Source organism: Phoenix dactylifera, chromosome 17 (genome assembly GCF_009389715.1).
Source record: "Phoenix dactylifera cultivar Barhee BC4 chromosome 17, palm_55x_up_171113_PBpolish2nd_filt_p, whole genome shotgun sequence".
Taxonomy (NCBI): Eukaryota; Viridiplantae; Streptophyta; class Magnoliopsida; order Arecales; family Arecaceae; genus Phoenix; species Phoenix dactylifera.
In genome coordinates, this window is record NC_052408.1 from 2,734,825 (window position 1) to 2,751,098 (window position 16,274).

Genomic DNA, 16,274 nt, shown 5'->3' on the forward strand with positions numbered 1-16,274 from the left:
TATGGTGTGGTAGGAACAGATTTAGAGGAAACTCTATTCAATAAGTAAATCGCGGAAAGTAAGGCATTTCTCCGAAGAAATATAGGTAAATCAGTGAAGCTCATCACGGATCGAACCATATCCAATAGAGTCTGATTCCTCCTCTCTGACATCCCGTTCAGTTGAAGTGTTCCTGAAGGCGTCCATTGTGAGACTATGCCATTCTCCTTGAGATATTCCTGGAATTTCCCACTAAAGTATTCCCCTCCTCGATCTGATCAAAGAGTTTTTAGGAGTTTTTCTGTTTGTTTTTCTACTTCATTTCTGAATTTCTTGAACTTTTCAAAAGACTCAGATTTGTGTCTCATAAGATACACATACCCATATCGTGAAAAATCATCGGTAAAGGTAATGAAGTACGAATAACAACCCCTAGCAAGCACATCGAATTGGCCACACACATCAGTATGTACCAGGGTAAGTATCTCAGTGGTCCTCTCCCCATGTCCTACAAAGGGTAATCTAGCCATTTTTTCTTGAAGATAGAATTCGCAAACTAGATATGACTCGAAAGTTAATGAGCCAAGAAACCCATCTTTCTCTATTTTGTTCATTCTATCCTCTCCAATATGGCCAAGTCTTGTGCCACAAATACTTCTGGTTTATCCCATCTTTGGATCTTTTGGATCCTATGGCACTCACTTCTTGCTCAGATATATTCACAGATACATCCATATGCAAGTAATAGAGACTGTCAATCATAAAACCACGTGCAACTAATTTATTTCTGAAATAAATAGAACAGCAGTCCTTGTCAAATGTAAAAACATGACCGTCCTGTGCTAGATACGAAACAGAAATTAAATTTCTGCTAGCAGCAGGTACATAATAACAGTCTCTAAGCAATAAACTAAAACCGGATGGCAGTCGCAGAGGATAGGTGCTCACAACCACAGCAGTAACTCTTGCCCCGTTGCCAACCCGAAGGATTACTGCATCTTCCACTAGCCTTCTACTTTCCTTTAGATCCTGCATAGTAGTACACAAATGAGCACTAAAACTAAAATCTATAACCCAACTAGAAGTAGAAGAAACCGTAAGATTAGTCTCAATTACGAGCAAGTATAACATATCTTCTGAAGGTATGTCTGCTTTTTTGTTCTTCAAGCTCTCGAGATATGAAGGGCAATTCCTTTTTCAGTAGCCGTCGACATTGCAGTGGAAACATTTTCCTTTGTCATTAGCCTTTTTTTTTTGAACTTCCTTCTTGGGCTTCTTGTCTTTCTTCTACTTCTTCACAGGCTTCTTTTTCTTCCAAGTAGACTTTCTCTTGAAACTAGAAGTCAACTCAGCAGCAAGGACAGTGCCCCTTGAACCTTAGAAGGCCCCTTCAGCAATTACCAGCATATTTAACAATTCAGTCTTAGTGCATTCAATCTTATTCATGTGGTAGTTTACTATAAACTGCCCAAATGAATCAGAAAGGGATTGCAAGATCAGATCCACTTGCAATTCCTTGTGTATGTTCATACCGAGCTTCTCAAGCTCCTCTAGGTCCTTGATCATAATCAGACCGTGATCATGGATAGACTGCCCCTTGCGCATCTTTGTCTTGAAGAGCCTCTTGGATACTTCAAAACGAGCTGTGCGACTCTGCTCACCATACAACTCGTACAGGTGTGCCAATATCTCCCTAGCAGTCTTCATATTCTCATGCTGGCATTGAAGTTCATTGGTCATAGATGCCATGATGTAGCACTTGACTCTAATGTCATCATCCGTCCACTTTTGATGCGTCTCACGCTGATCATCAGTCGGACGTGTTGGTAACCTAGGGATATCATTTTCAAGTACATATCCTAGTTTCTCACAACTTAGAACGATTTTCAGGTTTCTAAGCCAGTCTTTGTAATTGGTTCCGGTCAGTCGGTTAGTCTCAAGAATATGGGTCAAAGGGTTCAAAGCTGACATTGTAATTTGTAGAGAGTAAAGATTCTAGTTAGATTTTGTACTTGAACTCTAATTATTTTAGGAACTTTTAAAACGAAATACTCCTCCCACTATTTTCTCGAATCCCTCACACTCTTCTGATAGAGAAACGAAAATCCTACGCGACTAGGGTTTCTAGTGGGTACTGCGGTTCCACCGATTTACATGTTGCCTCACCTAACAGTTATTGGTGACATATAAATGGATAAGTGTACAACTCTTGTACAATGCTTCTCAAACAAATTGCAGTGATACTTGGTCTCTAAGTCATGAAGACCTCACCTAACAGTTATTGGCTCCATTACCTTAGTTAAGTCAGACCCACCGTATAACCACAGAAATAAAGTTGTCATTAGATCCTCACCTAACAGTTATTGGCGCCCAACCCCACCTTTACCCCACAACATCTTATGTCTAATAGAGAGGTCCAGTCCTCCGATAAAACTTGCCTACTGTGTCCAGCCGAAATAAATTAACACTGGAAAGACCTTAGCAGCTCTACTACGGTGGAAGACCTATGGACTTAATATTGTACAATCATATCTTAGTATTTGCAACCTTGAGCTTTTCATAAGAGGTAATCGAGCAATTGATCAGGTAAGCAGGTGGGAGGCTCCCCATACTCGGAGAGTAAGGTCCTAATTAAATAACCACCTTTCATACTTTCCTAGATACGAATTAGATAAATTAATTTAATATGACTCGCTCATGTTGGTTCACTCTCGACTGATTGAGGAGGTTTTAATTTAGGTCTCTTTCGATTGATTATCCACATCTCATGCAAATATATATCTATCCGCTATGTATAGACATAAGCATAAACATCTAGGCATAATCACAAAAATAAATATAACTAGTGATGATCATGAATCCAGGATGGGGTCATAGTACAAGCACATGCACGTCAATTAGTTAGATCGTCTTTAACTCTTGTCTCGATCTTGATCCTCTAGGTCCAAATGTGATCAACTCCTTGATCCATCTTCAATCAACCCTTGATCTCGATCTGCGCAAGTCTTATTTGTAGAGGTATGCATCGATCAACCATCGACGTGCAACACACATCACAGATTACATCCCAGATAAATTTAAAAATAAAAAAATAATTACAATCCTTTTTCATAAGACACGTAGGTCTCTAATACATGAATTTAAGATACACGCAGGCATCTGAAAATCTTAATTACATGCCATCACATAACATCACAGAACGTCGTAGAACATTTCAGTACATTCAAAAGGGTTCATCTATGATCATCACCATACGCATCTCATGCATAAATATAATTTACAGATCTGAAACTTAACTGATTATGTCATCTCATGAGTTGCTGATCATGCAAGATATGATTCTAAATATTTGTAATCATATTATCAAAGTAATAGAATCATTAATTCAAGCATACAAAAATCAGCATGCAGAAAAATCAGCAATCTAAAATTCTGCATGCAGAAAATTTCAGCAAGCATAATCTTTTAAATTTCAGATCTAATATGCCTTTAATGATTAATCTTAATCTTAATCTACGTAACCGTGGCTCTGATACCACTGTTGGGATCCCTCGCACACCGCAAAAAAATTCTGAACGCAGCGGAAGGCATGCGGGAGATCCCGTTCATCGCATGAACTTAATTTAAAACCGTCGTTCGCAGATGGATTAGGATTAAAAACTTTTTAAACCATTAGGAAGATCAAATCTTCACCTTATACGGGTAGATGATCACTGTAAACTGATGATGGTGGTATTTGATGAAGGTTCGCTTGAACCTGCACACGCGTCCGGCCTCTATGGGTATCCACACGAAGCAGAGGATCGATCAAAGTCTTTGAATCTTCCCGGAGTGCTAGCTCCTTTGCAGAAATATCTTTTGATGGCTGAAAAACTCCCTTTGCATCAACTCTTGATTGTCTTTGAAGGAGGAAGGAGAAGGATGGTTCAAAGGATGAAGAACAAAGCCCCTTGCAGCCTTTTCCCTTGCTTGGCGTCGGAACCCAAGAGAGGAAGGAAGGAGGGCCGCCAAGGCTTTCTTTTCTTCTTCTTTGCTTGCGGCTGAAAACCAAAAGAAAAAAGGAGGCCACGGCTGGAGGAAGAGAGGGCTTCTTATGCCCTAAGGTGCCGCCCCATATCCCCTAATATAGGTGTGTGGAGCTCCTATTTTTTAGGAGCTTCACACTTATCCTTTTTAGGAGCCAAGAGGAGGGGCGCACGCCCTCTTCTTTGATATTTGATTTCGGCCAAGGAAGGGGCCTCCTCATCCTCCATCACGCACGCCCTAAACTTGATCTAATCAAGTGGGGCGTGAGGCCTAATCCTAGGTGGTTCAATCCTCTTCTTAAGAGGACTAGGTGCACCTATTTTCCTTCAAATCCTAATCCCATTTGGATTCAATTGAACCATAACTCAATTGAACTATTCAATCCTCATCCAATTAAGAGTCATTTAATTAATTAGATTGAAATTAATTAGGACTTAAGAAATTCTAATCTAATTAGGACTTATTAAGTTTCAGTCCTAATCCAATTAGAACTCTAGAAATCCTACTCCAAGTAGAACTCTAATTTAATTTGAGATCCAAATCCAATTAGGACTCTAGAAATCCCACTCCAAGTAGGACTCGTATTTAATACGATCAAGTCCAATTAATTAAATCTAATTAAATTAAATTGCAATTCAATTGCAATTATTCCTTCTTCAACTTACTAAATTTTAGTGGGTTAACCAGTTATCAATCAAATTGATTATTTGTGATTTCTAATCACAATTCAACCATCGGATTGGTCAATACCTCTAATGTGTGTGACCCCGTAGGTTCTATTCTGTCTGGTAGTGAGATATATTGCGATTTCAATTACAATATTATTGAAAACTCTTTTCAATGGGTTGGAACAATTTCAACTCAACTCACCAAGGATCATCGACCATCGAGATAGTCCCTATGAGTCTCACTATCCACCAGTGATATCTAGCAGCATATAGTGGCCACCCAGCAGAATGGAATGATGAACCTCTAGGTGCAGTTATCGTATGATACATTCCTTCTATCTTGGATCCCTACAGAACGGAGGTCATGAATAACTCGTCAAACTCCGTCGTCTGTCATACGTCTAGATTTATTCGACTTAAGTTCGAGAGTGGAAAATTCTTTCTCCACTGTATGTACTGCCTCGACCGAGGTCTTACGAACTCAGTCTTATAAATTACATAGGATCACTCCTTATCTACCAAGATCGATAGATTCCTTATAGGTGCATACCCTACTCCTACAGTGAACCTACTGCAGCCAATCTACACCACAAAAACTCATATGGCTAGAGACCATGTATACGTGTAGTCAAACTACAATAACCTCACTATGAATAGCCGAAGCACCACAGGTCAAAGGACTAGTCACACTACTGCAATATCAAGCAAGTCACTGACGAGTGGATAGACATCCAAGTAACTTCTTGTCTTGGTCAGCTCGGTACCATTGTTCTCTAACAAGTATCTGCACTATCACTTCAAGTCCCTACACTGTGGACTCGAGACTCGTCCATCCATAAGAAAAGCGATCTGTGCACTGACCTCATCGGATCGATCACCGTTTTCGTGATGATCTTTCAATCAGGAGCATTTAGAAATTAATCACAAACGATACATGCTCAAATTCTCAACTCTTGAGAATATGCATCATCATCTTATTAATTTCTTAGACGATTCATAGACACATACACAATATGAATGAAAAAAATGCCCATTTATTATTTAATAATAATAAAGTCAAGTACAAAATTATGTTATAGAATTAATAATGTGTCAGCTAGATTAGCTTCTAGGGCATACATCTAACACTTAGCAGGTTTACTAGCAAGCCAAGTAGAGAACATTGGCATGCCATTGAGTGAGTTATAAAATATTTATCTATTACCAAAAGTTATGGGTTGTTTTATAAAAAGTATCCTATTGTACTTGAAGGTTTTAGTGATGCAAATTGGAACACATTATCAGATGATTCTCCCTCTACCACCGATTATATTTTTATATTGGGTGGTGGTGCCATTTGTTGGAAATCTAAAAAACAAACTATTATTGCTAACTCTACTATGGAGGCTGAAATTATAGCTTTAGCTTCAGCTAGTGAGGAAGCAAACTGGTTAAGAAATTTGTTGCATAAAATCTCTCTTTGAAAGAAACCAGTTCCACATATAATAATTCATTGTGATAGCACTGCAGCAATTGGTAAGTGAAAAACCGTTATTATAATGGTAAATTCAAGTCTATCAAGAGAAAATATATTATTGTGAGATCTTATTTGAGCAGATGCATAATTAATGTAAATTATATTAAATCTTGTAATGATCTTGCAGATCCACTGACTAAGACCCTGTCAAGAAAAAGAATCTGATATAAATCCGCCAAAAGGCTTCGAGCTTGAGCTGACCATGTAGGCCACCAGACTGGTGAACATGTCCAAACTAGACTTGATTTGGATTTAGCTGGTAGAAGCCAATGCCATGCTACTCGATGAAAACATGAAACAATGGGGTTTCAAGTCCGGATAGAACACTCCAGGCTTTGTTGGAAAGCAACCATAAAACCCTTTTTGGAAGCTGATCTTACATATTAAGCATAGTACTCAACAACACAAGCTTGGCATGGATAATATACAAGGAATACATCCATGTATATGTGGAAGCATGCAGAATGTATGTTTAACAGTTCGATGCCTGTAATCGTACTTTAAATTTTCAGACGAAAATACTTTGATTCCTAAGAGAATTACCAGACATGCAATTCTCGGAGGTAAGCTTGACATGCACTCGCTTGCCGTGCTTGAATGGTGTTTTAATGCCCAACACGCAATAAAAGGATGGATTCCCCGAGCATTAAAGTTGCCCTGAAAAATTGCCGGCCAGAAGGTGGTATCTATCCATTTGAGCTTTCAGCGTCCACGTCGTCCTCGCAAGCACGCGCAGCATCCTCAGGAGATGCCACAATTCTGGTGATCTGGTTTGCTTTATTATTCTCATTTATTTCACCCACCCACCATCTCTAACGCAACTAAACAGCAGACTTTATTGAATGACTGACTGCATTCTACCCTTTCTCTTCTGCTCATGTTGTCTGAGCCCATGAAGAATTAGAAGGGAATCAGTCCAGATTGAAATCTTAAAAAGAAAATACTATAAAGTACAAACCAAACTTTTCTTGGTGATACTTTGATATCAAGCAATAACTACAAGAGCTGCATGGCTTGCATCATCCTACTTCGACTTGGCATTCGCTGCCCCCAAACTGAAACACTTTAGCACCTGCAGCCTGCTTTGCGCAGCATTTATGCCCGTCAAAAAGGCTAAAAAGAATCGAATTGTAACACGTTCGATGCATCTCGGCTTAGCATGGAGAACATCAAACCATTTGCAAGGCCTCGTTGGGAGTGATGTGTGACGCAGTGTGAGGGCAGCATTGGGAGCAACAAAACCTGGGAAGAGTACTTGATCAAAAAATTAGAATGTATAAGTCATCTTTTTATCAGATAAATGAGAAAACGCACTTCTTATCGAGCCTTCTGCATTTCAATTTACTTCTCTCTTAAATGGTGTAGAATTTATGTACTCCACAAGGTGAAAATTTGTCAGAACTTCCAGATGAAAGATATTTTACTCCGCACACCTATTCACCGCATTACGACTTCCATCACCATGATCACAAGTTCACAACCCGCCATCGCCATCAAATTTTCCTTCTTACAGCCCTTGTCTCATTTAACCATTTGGGTCTTACTTTAAACAGCAAAAGGTCTCTCTGGCAAAGAATAAGAGGCTAGAAGCAAGCTATTAGCACATGAAAGAGCTATCCTAGCTTGGCAGCTCCCACTACATCAACTTCCCAAACTACATGCTATTAACAGATAAAAATTAGAAGCTGGCCATCTCACTCTTAAATTATTTGACGTTTTAGGGTTTCTTCCTAGGGTAGTTAAGTTCCCATATATGACAATTTATCCAGAAAGGTGCGGTCATCAAATCATGCTGAGCGAGAGAGAATCCTAAGTAAGGCAGACAAGCTCTAGATGCTTACAGAATGATGAAATGATCGTTCATGTAGGCAGGGATACGCCATGATGCTCTTTTAACTTACACTGCAATGGGGAACTTGACCTTTTGATTCTTTGGCCATACCAAGTCTTGAAAAAGTGCCATAAGGCCTCGTCGGACCCAAGACTAGGTGTGAACTTCAGAAGATGTCAAGCAGTTGGCATTAAATGCTGGAGTAGCATATGATTCTGAAGCTTGTTTATTTGAGCTGCATGCCGCATGCGCAGTGCATTCTCAAGGGTCGAAGGAAAAATACAGGGAAGAAGATGGCGACGAAGGGATGCTGCCGTGAAGAAGGGCTCAATAGGGGAGCTTGGACGAGCCACGAAGACAAGCTACTATCAGACTATATCATGGTCCATGGCCCAGGGAGATGGCGAAGTTTACCTGCTAATGCAGGTAAGAGAGTAGTTTATGCATGTCTGGGTACAACTGCATTTTGCCTAAATCATGCTCAATATTGCTTCCATACATTAGTTGCTGTAAACATTAATCAGAATAAGTGAAGAACAAACAGTAGTAGTAAACTAGAAAAGCATGCAAATAGTCAGCATCCTGGTATCTAAAGGACGAATTGGTCTATAACAAAATCATGAGAATTTCATGACCTTTTTTTTCAAGCTGAAGATATTTCTCAATAAGAATAGATGACTTCATGTGTTCAGAATTTAAAGAATTCTAAAATAGGTTTTGCTGACACGATCATAGCTTTGGTCTTTCAGGATTGAATAGGTGTGGTAAGAGTTGCAGGTTGCGATGGTTGAATTATCTGAGACCAGATATCAAGAGGGGGAATATCACCAAGGAAGAAGAGGAATTGATCATCAGGCTCCATAAGCTACTTGGCAATAGGTAAGTATCAAGTTCTTGATACTTCTTCTTTCTTCTTTTAAGCTTTCATGTCTTTCTTCGAGATCTAATAGTCCATGATGGAAATCATCTTGATAGATGATTGACAACAAAAATCACCTATTTTGGTATTCCTATGATCCAAAATAAATATGAACCCAGTGCCCTTGATCTACAGGAACCTGGTGACCTGGTTCTTGTTATGATGGACTAGTTGCTTTCCAAGAACACATACCAATTTATCAATGTTGGAACATGGTGATGTGGACGAAACCATTCAGATATTCAGGTAGTGGGACTCACAAGGTTCAACTGGGGAGGACCGCAGGTCAACTGAAAACCTAGTTTCCATCTCCCTAATCCATCCCCAGTTCGTTTTTAACAAAACTCTCCCACACTAAATGCTTCCTCTCCAGCACCCCAGCAGCATCTCAACACCCCTTCTTCATGGCTTTTTCAACTCGATCCCCTTCCCATCCACCTCGTCCTCACCCTCTATTCCACGCACCCATCTCCACCCTCTTCTGTTACCTCCATCCCCATGAAAAGATAAAGATGAAGACAAAATGCATCGTCATAAATCCGGCAGTGACCATGGACTCCAGAAACCTAGCAATGGCAATGGGCCAGACCTCCATGGATTTTGGAAACAGATTATTCCCTCTTCCCCCTTCCCCTTCCGAGATTGTTTCTGGATTTTAATACATGAAGATGGTTTATTGTTTGGATTAAATTGTTTTGCAGCTACTAAATACTTCTTTCACTCCATTCCTGATTAGCATGAGCTAGACTAGGAAAAAACAAAGTGATCATGATGGTTCAGAGGATGTGATGAAATCATATCAACACAGCATAAACAGATTAGAGTGTGTTACATACTAATTAGCTAGCTCCAGCAGCAGCAGTCAGGAATCTGAGCTTACTCCATCATACAGTGATATAATGTTGAACTAGAAAAAATGATCAAGAAAAAAAACGATATTGCGAAAAAAGTTTTACCAAATGCAAGATCCTCTTATGATTTTGACATAAAAATTCAACAGGACTGTTTCATTTCCGAATTTTGATTTGTCTCATCCTATCATGTAGCATAAGTGTAAGTAGTGGTGCCCACTCCACTTAACCTTTGCATTGTGTAGATGGTCTTTGATAGCAGGAAGATTACCGGGGAGAACAGACAATGAAATAAAGAACTACTGGAATACCTATCTCAGGAAAAAAGTCTCAGGAAGCAGCTCTCAGCAACAGTTTTCATCAAGAACTAGGAAAACACCATTCCAAAAATCAAAGTCAGGGAAGAAAGAGAGCAGCTCAGAAGTTCATGTAATCAGGACCAAGGCGGTACGATGCACTAAAACCCTGTTGGCTGCTCAAGTTCCTGAACATGCTAAGAATAATTCTCCAGATGCTTTCAGGCCAAGCGCTACATTTAAACATGGTTATCTTTCAGATTCAATTGGGAACAATGTAGCTCCTCCTCCCTTGAAGCAATATGAGTGTGGATCTCGCACTATGGAAATCATGCAAAACTCACTTTTCTCTCAAGCTGCCAAGGGTCATTTTTATATAAGTGACAATAGCTTACACGATTCTGGTAGTGTTGCTTCTGCCAACAAAGACATTCACATCGAAGGGATCTACAGTAGTGAAATAGAGGAGGGCGATGGGCTACACCCTTTTTTTGATAACGATATATGGGACTCATTACTTATGCCCCCAGAGATATAGATCTCCTAGTGTGTCATGTTCACGAACATAAAATGAGCTATGAGCAATCATCTGAAGAATGCATTTTGCTCCTTTGATAATCTACTTTCAGCTAGTTGTTGCTGCTAATGAATAGTTAGCAGCAACTTTTAAATAATTCATGAGTAGCAAACAACATTGTTAAACTCTATCTTTCGACTTATATGTTTTTATATCGGTTCCATCTCTCTGGTTTCTTGGTTCTTTTGATCTTCCTCAAGTTCTCTCATGTCCCCCCTTGTCACCTGAATCACTCTTGAAACACCAGTCCATGATTATATTTATAAATGTAACTTGCTGCACTAATTGTTATGGGTCTGAATGCTTAAGAAAAATATATGATAAAATAACAGGAGAGAGAGTTAGTGAAGATTATTAAGAATGTGCACCAAAAAGCAATAACCAATATTACAAGTAGTTGTGGTGAGAGTGGTGAATATCAATTCATCATGGACCAAAAACAAAGAACTGATCCTATAAACAAATTAATCTATACTTGTTATTCATAAATTTTGCCACCTATTTTCAAGAGAAAGTATCACAATTTTTTTTTCATAATGTAACACTAGTTGATAGTATTGACAATAATATGGTGCCAGTTGATATAATGTTGTTTTGGATATTTGAAATATCCTCATCTAGCAACTGTGATTAAATGCAAATCATATACAATCTGATTGCATTCTCATTTTCAGTGAATTACAGAGTAATTTTCTATGGAGAGCTACTAAAATTTCACTTTAGACTGAATATGAGAAAAGATTTGATTTTAAATAAGCAAATAAAAATCATAAATTAGTTACAAGCAACTAAGTCATGTTAACGTTTTAATTTCTAACACTTGAACTAATTACAACTAACCAAGTGGTTCAACTCCAACTAAGCAAATGAAAACCATAAATTAGTTATAAGCAACTATAAAAAATTATTAACTAGACTGTTGACCGCTAAACATTATATTTTTTTTTTGGAGGCTTTCTGTCACATGAACTAGTTCCAACTAGCATAGACTTGAAGATGAATGTAAGATCAATCATTTCAATCTTTTAGTACAAGGATATACTCTTCCATTCATCGCTAGAATGCTAAAAGTGGCCTTCTGAGTTATCGCCTAGATTTTGTGTCCTGGGAAGAGCTAGTCATATAAGTTCAATCAATATACCTTGCATCTGAACAAAAGCAATTTCAGTTACTTGACTCATAGGTTTATCTTTAAATTAATGTGCATGCTACCTGACCTTCTCATTTGTCGAATAGAAGATAGCTTTATCCACATGCTACATGTACATAATTGCAGCCCAAAAAAGTTTGTTATCCAAGAGCATATGTACTTCATTTATGACACTTGTTCTTCATTAAAACCATAATCATGTTTTATTTATGTGTTTACTTAGTCATATTTAGTAATTTCATCAGTTGCATTCGCGTGATCTTGCTGAATGCTATATAGGAGTTACCAGAATCCTCAAATGGCTGCACAAACCACAAGTAGTTGGTAATGCCACAGGAACTTTCTCCTCCAGTTCCAAAAGCCCTCTTCTTATGATTTCAACTGTCCAGAATCACTTTCAATCTTCAGTGGAATGCTATACAGCACCTGCATGTCCCTACTCCATAACCTGCTGTGTGCTTTAGTCATGCAAAAGTCTAAGCCAACACTGTTGATCTTCCGTTAGAAGGCACTACAAGAATATCCAAGCTATAGCAGGGGCATCTCGAGGAAAAAGAAAAAAAAAATGATAAAGGCAGCTCGATAGTGATTCTTTCCCCTTAATATGGAAGCCACTTTCCATGCTCAGAGGCATCCATGATCTATCAGCTAAATAAATAAGAGAATCTCAGTCATGTCCCTTGGTCTGTGTTACTGAGACACTTTTATTTAGCCTAGAATACTTGCAGCTGGCACATAAACATGAATATTGTATGTCAATCAGACACCACTCTGTGAGAAGAAACTCTTGGATATTGGAAGGACAAATGCTTAGGCACACGCCCCCACCCAACACATGAACATAAGTCTAACTTAGCTCCTCTTGATCTTTCGAAGGACCAGAGGAAACCCCAAATCCTCACTCATGACTAGTTTTAACTTTCAACTAACAACACATGAACCTGACCACCACCAAGAAATGTCCGTCATTCTTCCAGATCCCAATAGACAGAGTTTAATAAAGTTAATCCATCACTTTGATATGCTTGAATGAAGTTGAATCTTCTGAACACAGTAAACACTTTTTTCCTGTTCTCTAGAAAAACCTAGGAAAGAAACTGTGACAGTTTCAGTCATTTTTTTTTGTTAAATTGTATTTTAGTGTCTACATAACCATGGCAGACAAGTGTATAGCATCTGTAAGCAACACTGCCCCACTTACCTGCAGAATAAAACAAAGAAGATAAGAAAAGAAAGGAAAGACAGAAAAAGAAAATGTCTGATCTTGCTGAATTCTATTTGCCCAAGCTATCACTTCGCATGTGGTCATCCTAGTCCCGATGGTCATCAAGTTTCAGACATCTGGAGATTCTTATCGAGCATAAAAGCAAGACTGCTGCTACAACAAAGAATTTGGCCTCAGATAAGAACCAATGATAAAGGGAAAAAAAAAGGGGTTAAGAAGGTCATCTTGCATGAACTTGACACAAATTGTTTATTTCGGGGCTCTTTGTTGATCTATGGATGATGAACTAACTTGGATAGATGGTGAAACAAGTAACAATTCTTATGCATTATTGGTATTACTAGCTTATGTTGCACGATATGAGCTCCACAGAATAGTTGCAATAATGTTGGTAAAATCATGGAAAATAGACTAATAGAACTGGACTGAATGATTTCAGCAATTCACTTCCAAGCAATCTCTACATACTCTCACCGACTTCTAACTGACATCAGTAGTGTTCTTACAGTTTCAATTGTAAGCAGAACAGCACAAAGAGAAAAAAGATTGGTAATGTATACCTAGCAAATGCCACGCATGTGATAAATTTGTATCTTTTAAAAAAAAAAACACAGGCAATTCATCACTTCAAATAAAAAATTGCATATATTACTAAAGGTGTATATGACATAATCCAAGAACTGGATAAATGAAATACTCTTTTCTTTTCTTTTTTTATGGGCTGGAAAAGATATTTAATTCATCATGATCGAAAATATCAATGAAAATAGAGGAAAGAAACATCTCCATCTCTCTTCAGCAAACATAGGCAACAATTCACTCACAATATTTTAGCGCCTCACAGAATCTATGATCGCTACAGAAGTCTGCAAATAGCAGAATGACTATCAACATGTATTTCATATCAAGAACCATAAGCATCTGAACAAAATTCAGCAAAATCCCATAGAGAATCATCTAAAGGATCTTAGTCCACTGATCTACACAAATGATTCGGATCCAGACTGACATATAATTCCTAATCATGGGAGAAAGAAGGCTAAGTCATCATTTTCCAACCAAATTTGCTCCTAGATTTAACATGAGATCATCCGAAGATCATCAAAATCAAATGGAACAGAGAGATGCGTTCAGATTACCTTTAACCTTTTCGAGATTCTGGTCATAAAACCATCGATCTCCTTAAAAAGGATTCTGGTCATGAAGCATCCATATCCTTAAAAAGATTCTGATCATGAAATCATCCGTCTCCTTAAGAACCACGGAGTAGTGGAGCAAAGAAATGAAAGGGGGGCGAGAAAAAGAGAGAGTAGGTGATGGCCCTCTCGCCGCTGGGAGGTTCACGGCGAGGACCAGAGCTGTGGGTTCCGGCCTACATAGTGGCGCGCACACCGCGTGTTTGAAATTTTTCCCGCCTGGATAATAAGCACGCGAAATCTGTGACTGGCACGATGGCCATAACAGGATGAGCACCGTTACCACACGAGGCATTGAATAAGTGGCGTCCAGGACTGCAAACAGCTCGGTTTGGACAAAGGTATGCTTAACCGCCTAACCCAGTCTCCTGTTTGGGTTTTGATATCGGGCCGGAGCCCAAACCAATATATATTTAGGTCAGGTTGGGTCAGGTTTGTAAATTTTTTTTTGACCCAATGAATTATTCAGATTGAGTCGGCCGCATATGATCTGAACTCAAACAAGATCCGCCATGTCGATATCAAATTCTGGACCAGTACTATTCTCTTATAGTATCAGTGTATCGGTACAGTATCTAGTTCAACATTTCAAGTATCGGTGCATCCCTTATACCGTATGCCAGTTCAGTACCAATATAGTATGGTATGGTCGGCATGTACCAATACTGATCGATATGTCAAATGTTACTTATAAGAATTCGCAAAGATAATTTTGTCGATAACTATATATTTGAATTTTCGATATCTACAATAACAAACCAAATTTAATTATCATAAAAGTGTGGTGCTTGAGAATACACCAATACAAAACAATTGGATTGAAAGATCGGTGTTGAGGCAAACTTATCCGATTCAACAGCAAGGAAAGGAAATTTTAGTTGTTTAGGTAGATATAGGACACATGTATACATTGTATAACTTGTATGCACATCCATTGTTCAATTCTTCATTTTTTTTTTCTTCAGAGTATTTAACTAAGGAATAACTAATCTAAATGAGCAACTGATACCATATTATTAAGCAACAAGCGTGCACAAACCGTTTCACTCATCCGCATACATAAATCTCAAGGCACTCCGAATTCTTTTATTCATCCACCTACATAGATTTCAAATCATCCTTAGTATATAACACATAGTTAAAGATCATATACCGCACATATCTCAAAGCACTCCGTACTTTTGTACTCTTGCATCGATCTCCAAGCACCCTTAATATACAGACAATAGTTAAGGATTATTTGCCTATACAAATCTCAAAGTAACCTTGGTACATAGCACATAATTAAGGATCACCACGGACTATAGTTAAGGATTATTTGCCCATACAAATTTCAAAGTAACCTTGGTACATGGCACATAATTAAGGATCACCATCGCATGGATCTTAAAACACTCCAAACTCCATTTATCCACATGATGGAAAGACATTAATAGATGTTTGAAGGGGATAGGGGTATTTTGGTCATTTGCAATGGCAGGCTAATCGTGTTGGATGATTGAAAAGTTGGAGGATCATTTTTGAATGATTTGGAAAGTTGAAAGATCGGCTCGAAATGTTGTTAAATTGAGGTGATATCTTTAGGATTAAGGGTGGCAGTTTATGACCCAACTTGTCAGTCTGATCTACGAACAACCTGCTTTAAGCAGGTTTGAGTTTGACATAAATAGGTTTAGGTTGTAAATGGGTCAACTTATCTAAACCTATTTATTAAATGGGTTGGATTCTGATTTAAACCTATGACATGTCTAACGTGTTTTGACCCATTTAATAATCGGATCAGGTTATGACCTGATTCATTTAACCTATTTAAAACCTGCTTAACCTATTTTTGACTTATTTAACCCAACCCACTTAACATGTTTAACCTATCTAAACCCATTTAATCCGTTCAACCTGTTTAATAAATAGGTAATGTGGGTTAGGTCGGATTATCCGTTTAATAAATAGGTCGGATTCAGATTTAAAATTCTAATCTGTTTAATAAATGGGTCGGATTTGGATTGATTAATTTTTGATCTAACCCGCATCCAATCCGAT

General features: G+C 38.3%; 1 protein-coding gene and 1 long non-coding RNA gene across 2 annotated transcripts; one reads left to right on the top strand and one right to left on the bottom strand.

Annotated features, from left to right (window-relative positions):
* Positions 1-6,523: 6,523 nt before the first annotated feature.
* On the bottom strand, positions 6,524-14,594 carry LOC120104166. The gene is made up of 2 exons (XR_005506626.1): positions 14,178-14,594; positions 6,524-7,431 (listed from the first exon to the last, which is right to left on the bottom strand). It is a non-coding gene; the product is annotated as an uncharacterized LOC120104166 (long non-coding RNA).
* Positions 7,430-10,826, top strand: LOC113461070 (transcription factor MYB1-like). The gene is made up of 3 exons (XM_039114752.1): positions 7,430-8,446; positions 8,770-8,899; positions 10,036-10,826. Exons 1-3 carry the CDS (start codon positions 8,230-8,232, stop codon positions 10,622-10,624), a joined length of 936 nt encoding a protein of 311 aa, XP_038970680.1. The 5' UTR covers positions 7,430-8,229; the 3' UTR covers positions 10,625-10,826.
* Positions 14,595-16,274: the final 1,680 nt, after the last annotated feature.

What these genes read in the sequence shown, in the direction of transcription:
- LOC113461070 (XM_039114752.1), top strand. Translation starts at nt 8,230, where the DNA reads ATGATTCTGAAGCTTGTTTATTTGAGCTGCATGCCGCATGCGCAGTGC. An exon ending in AAGTTTACCTGCTAATGCAG is followed by an intron (nt 8,447 to 8,769) that starts GTAAGAGAGTAG and finishes TTGGTCTTTCAG; the next exon opens with GATTGAATAGGTGTGGTAAG. An exon ending in CATAAGCTACTTGGCAATAG is followed by an intron (nt 8,900 to 10,035) that starts GTAAGTATCAAG and finishes TGCATTGTGTAG; the next exon opens with ATGGTCTTTGATAGCAGGAA.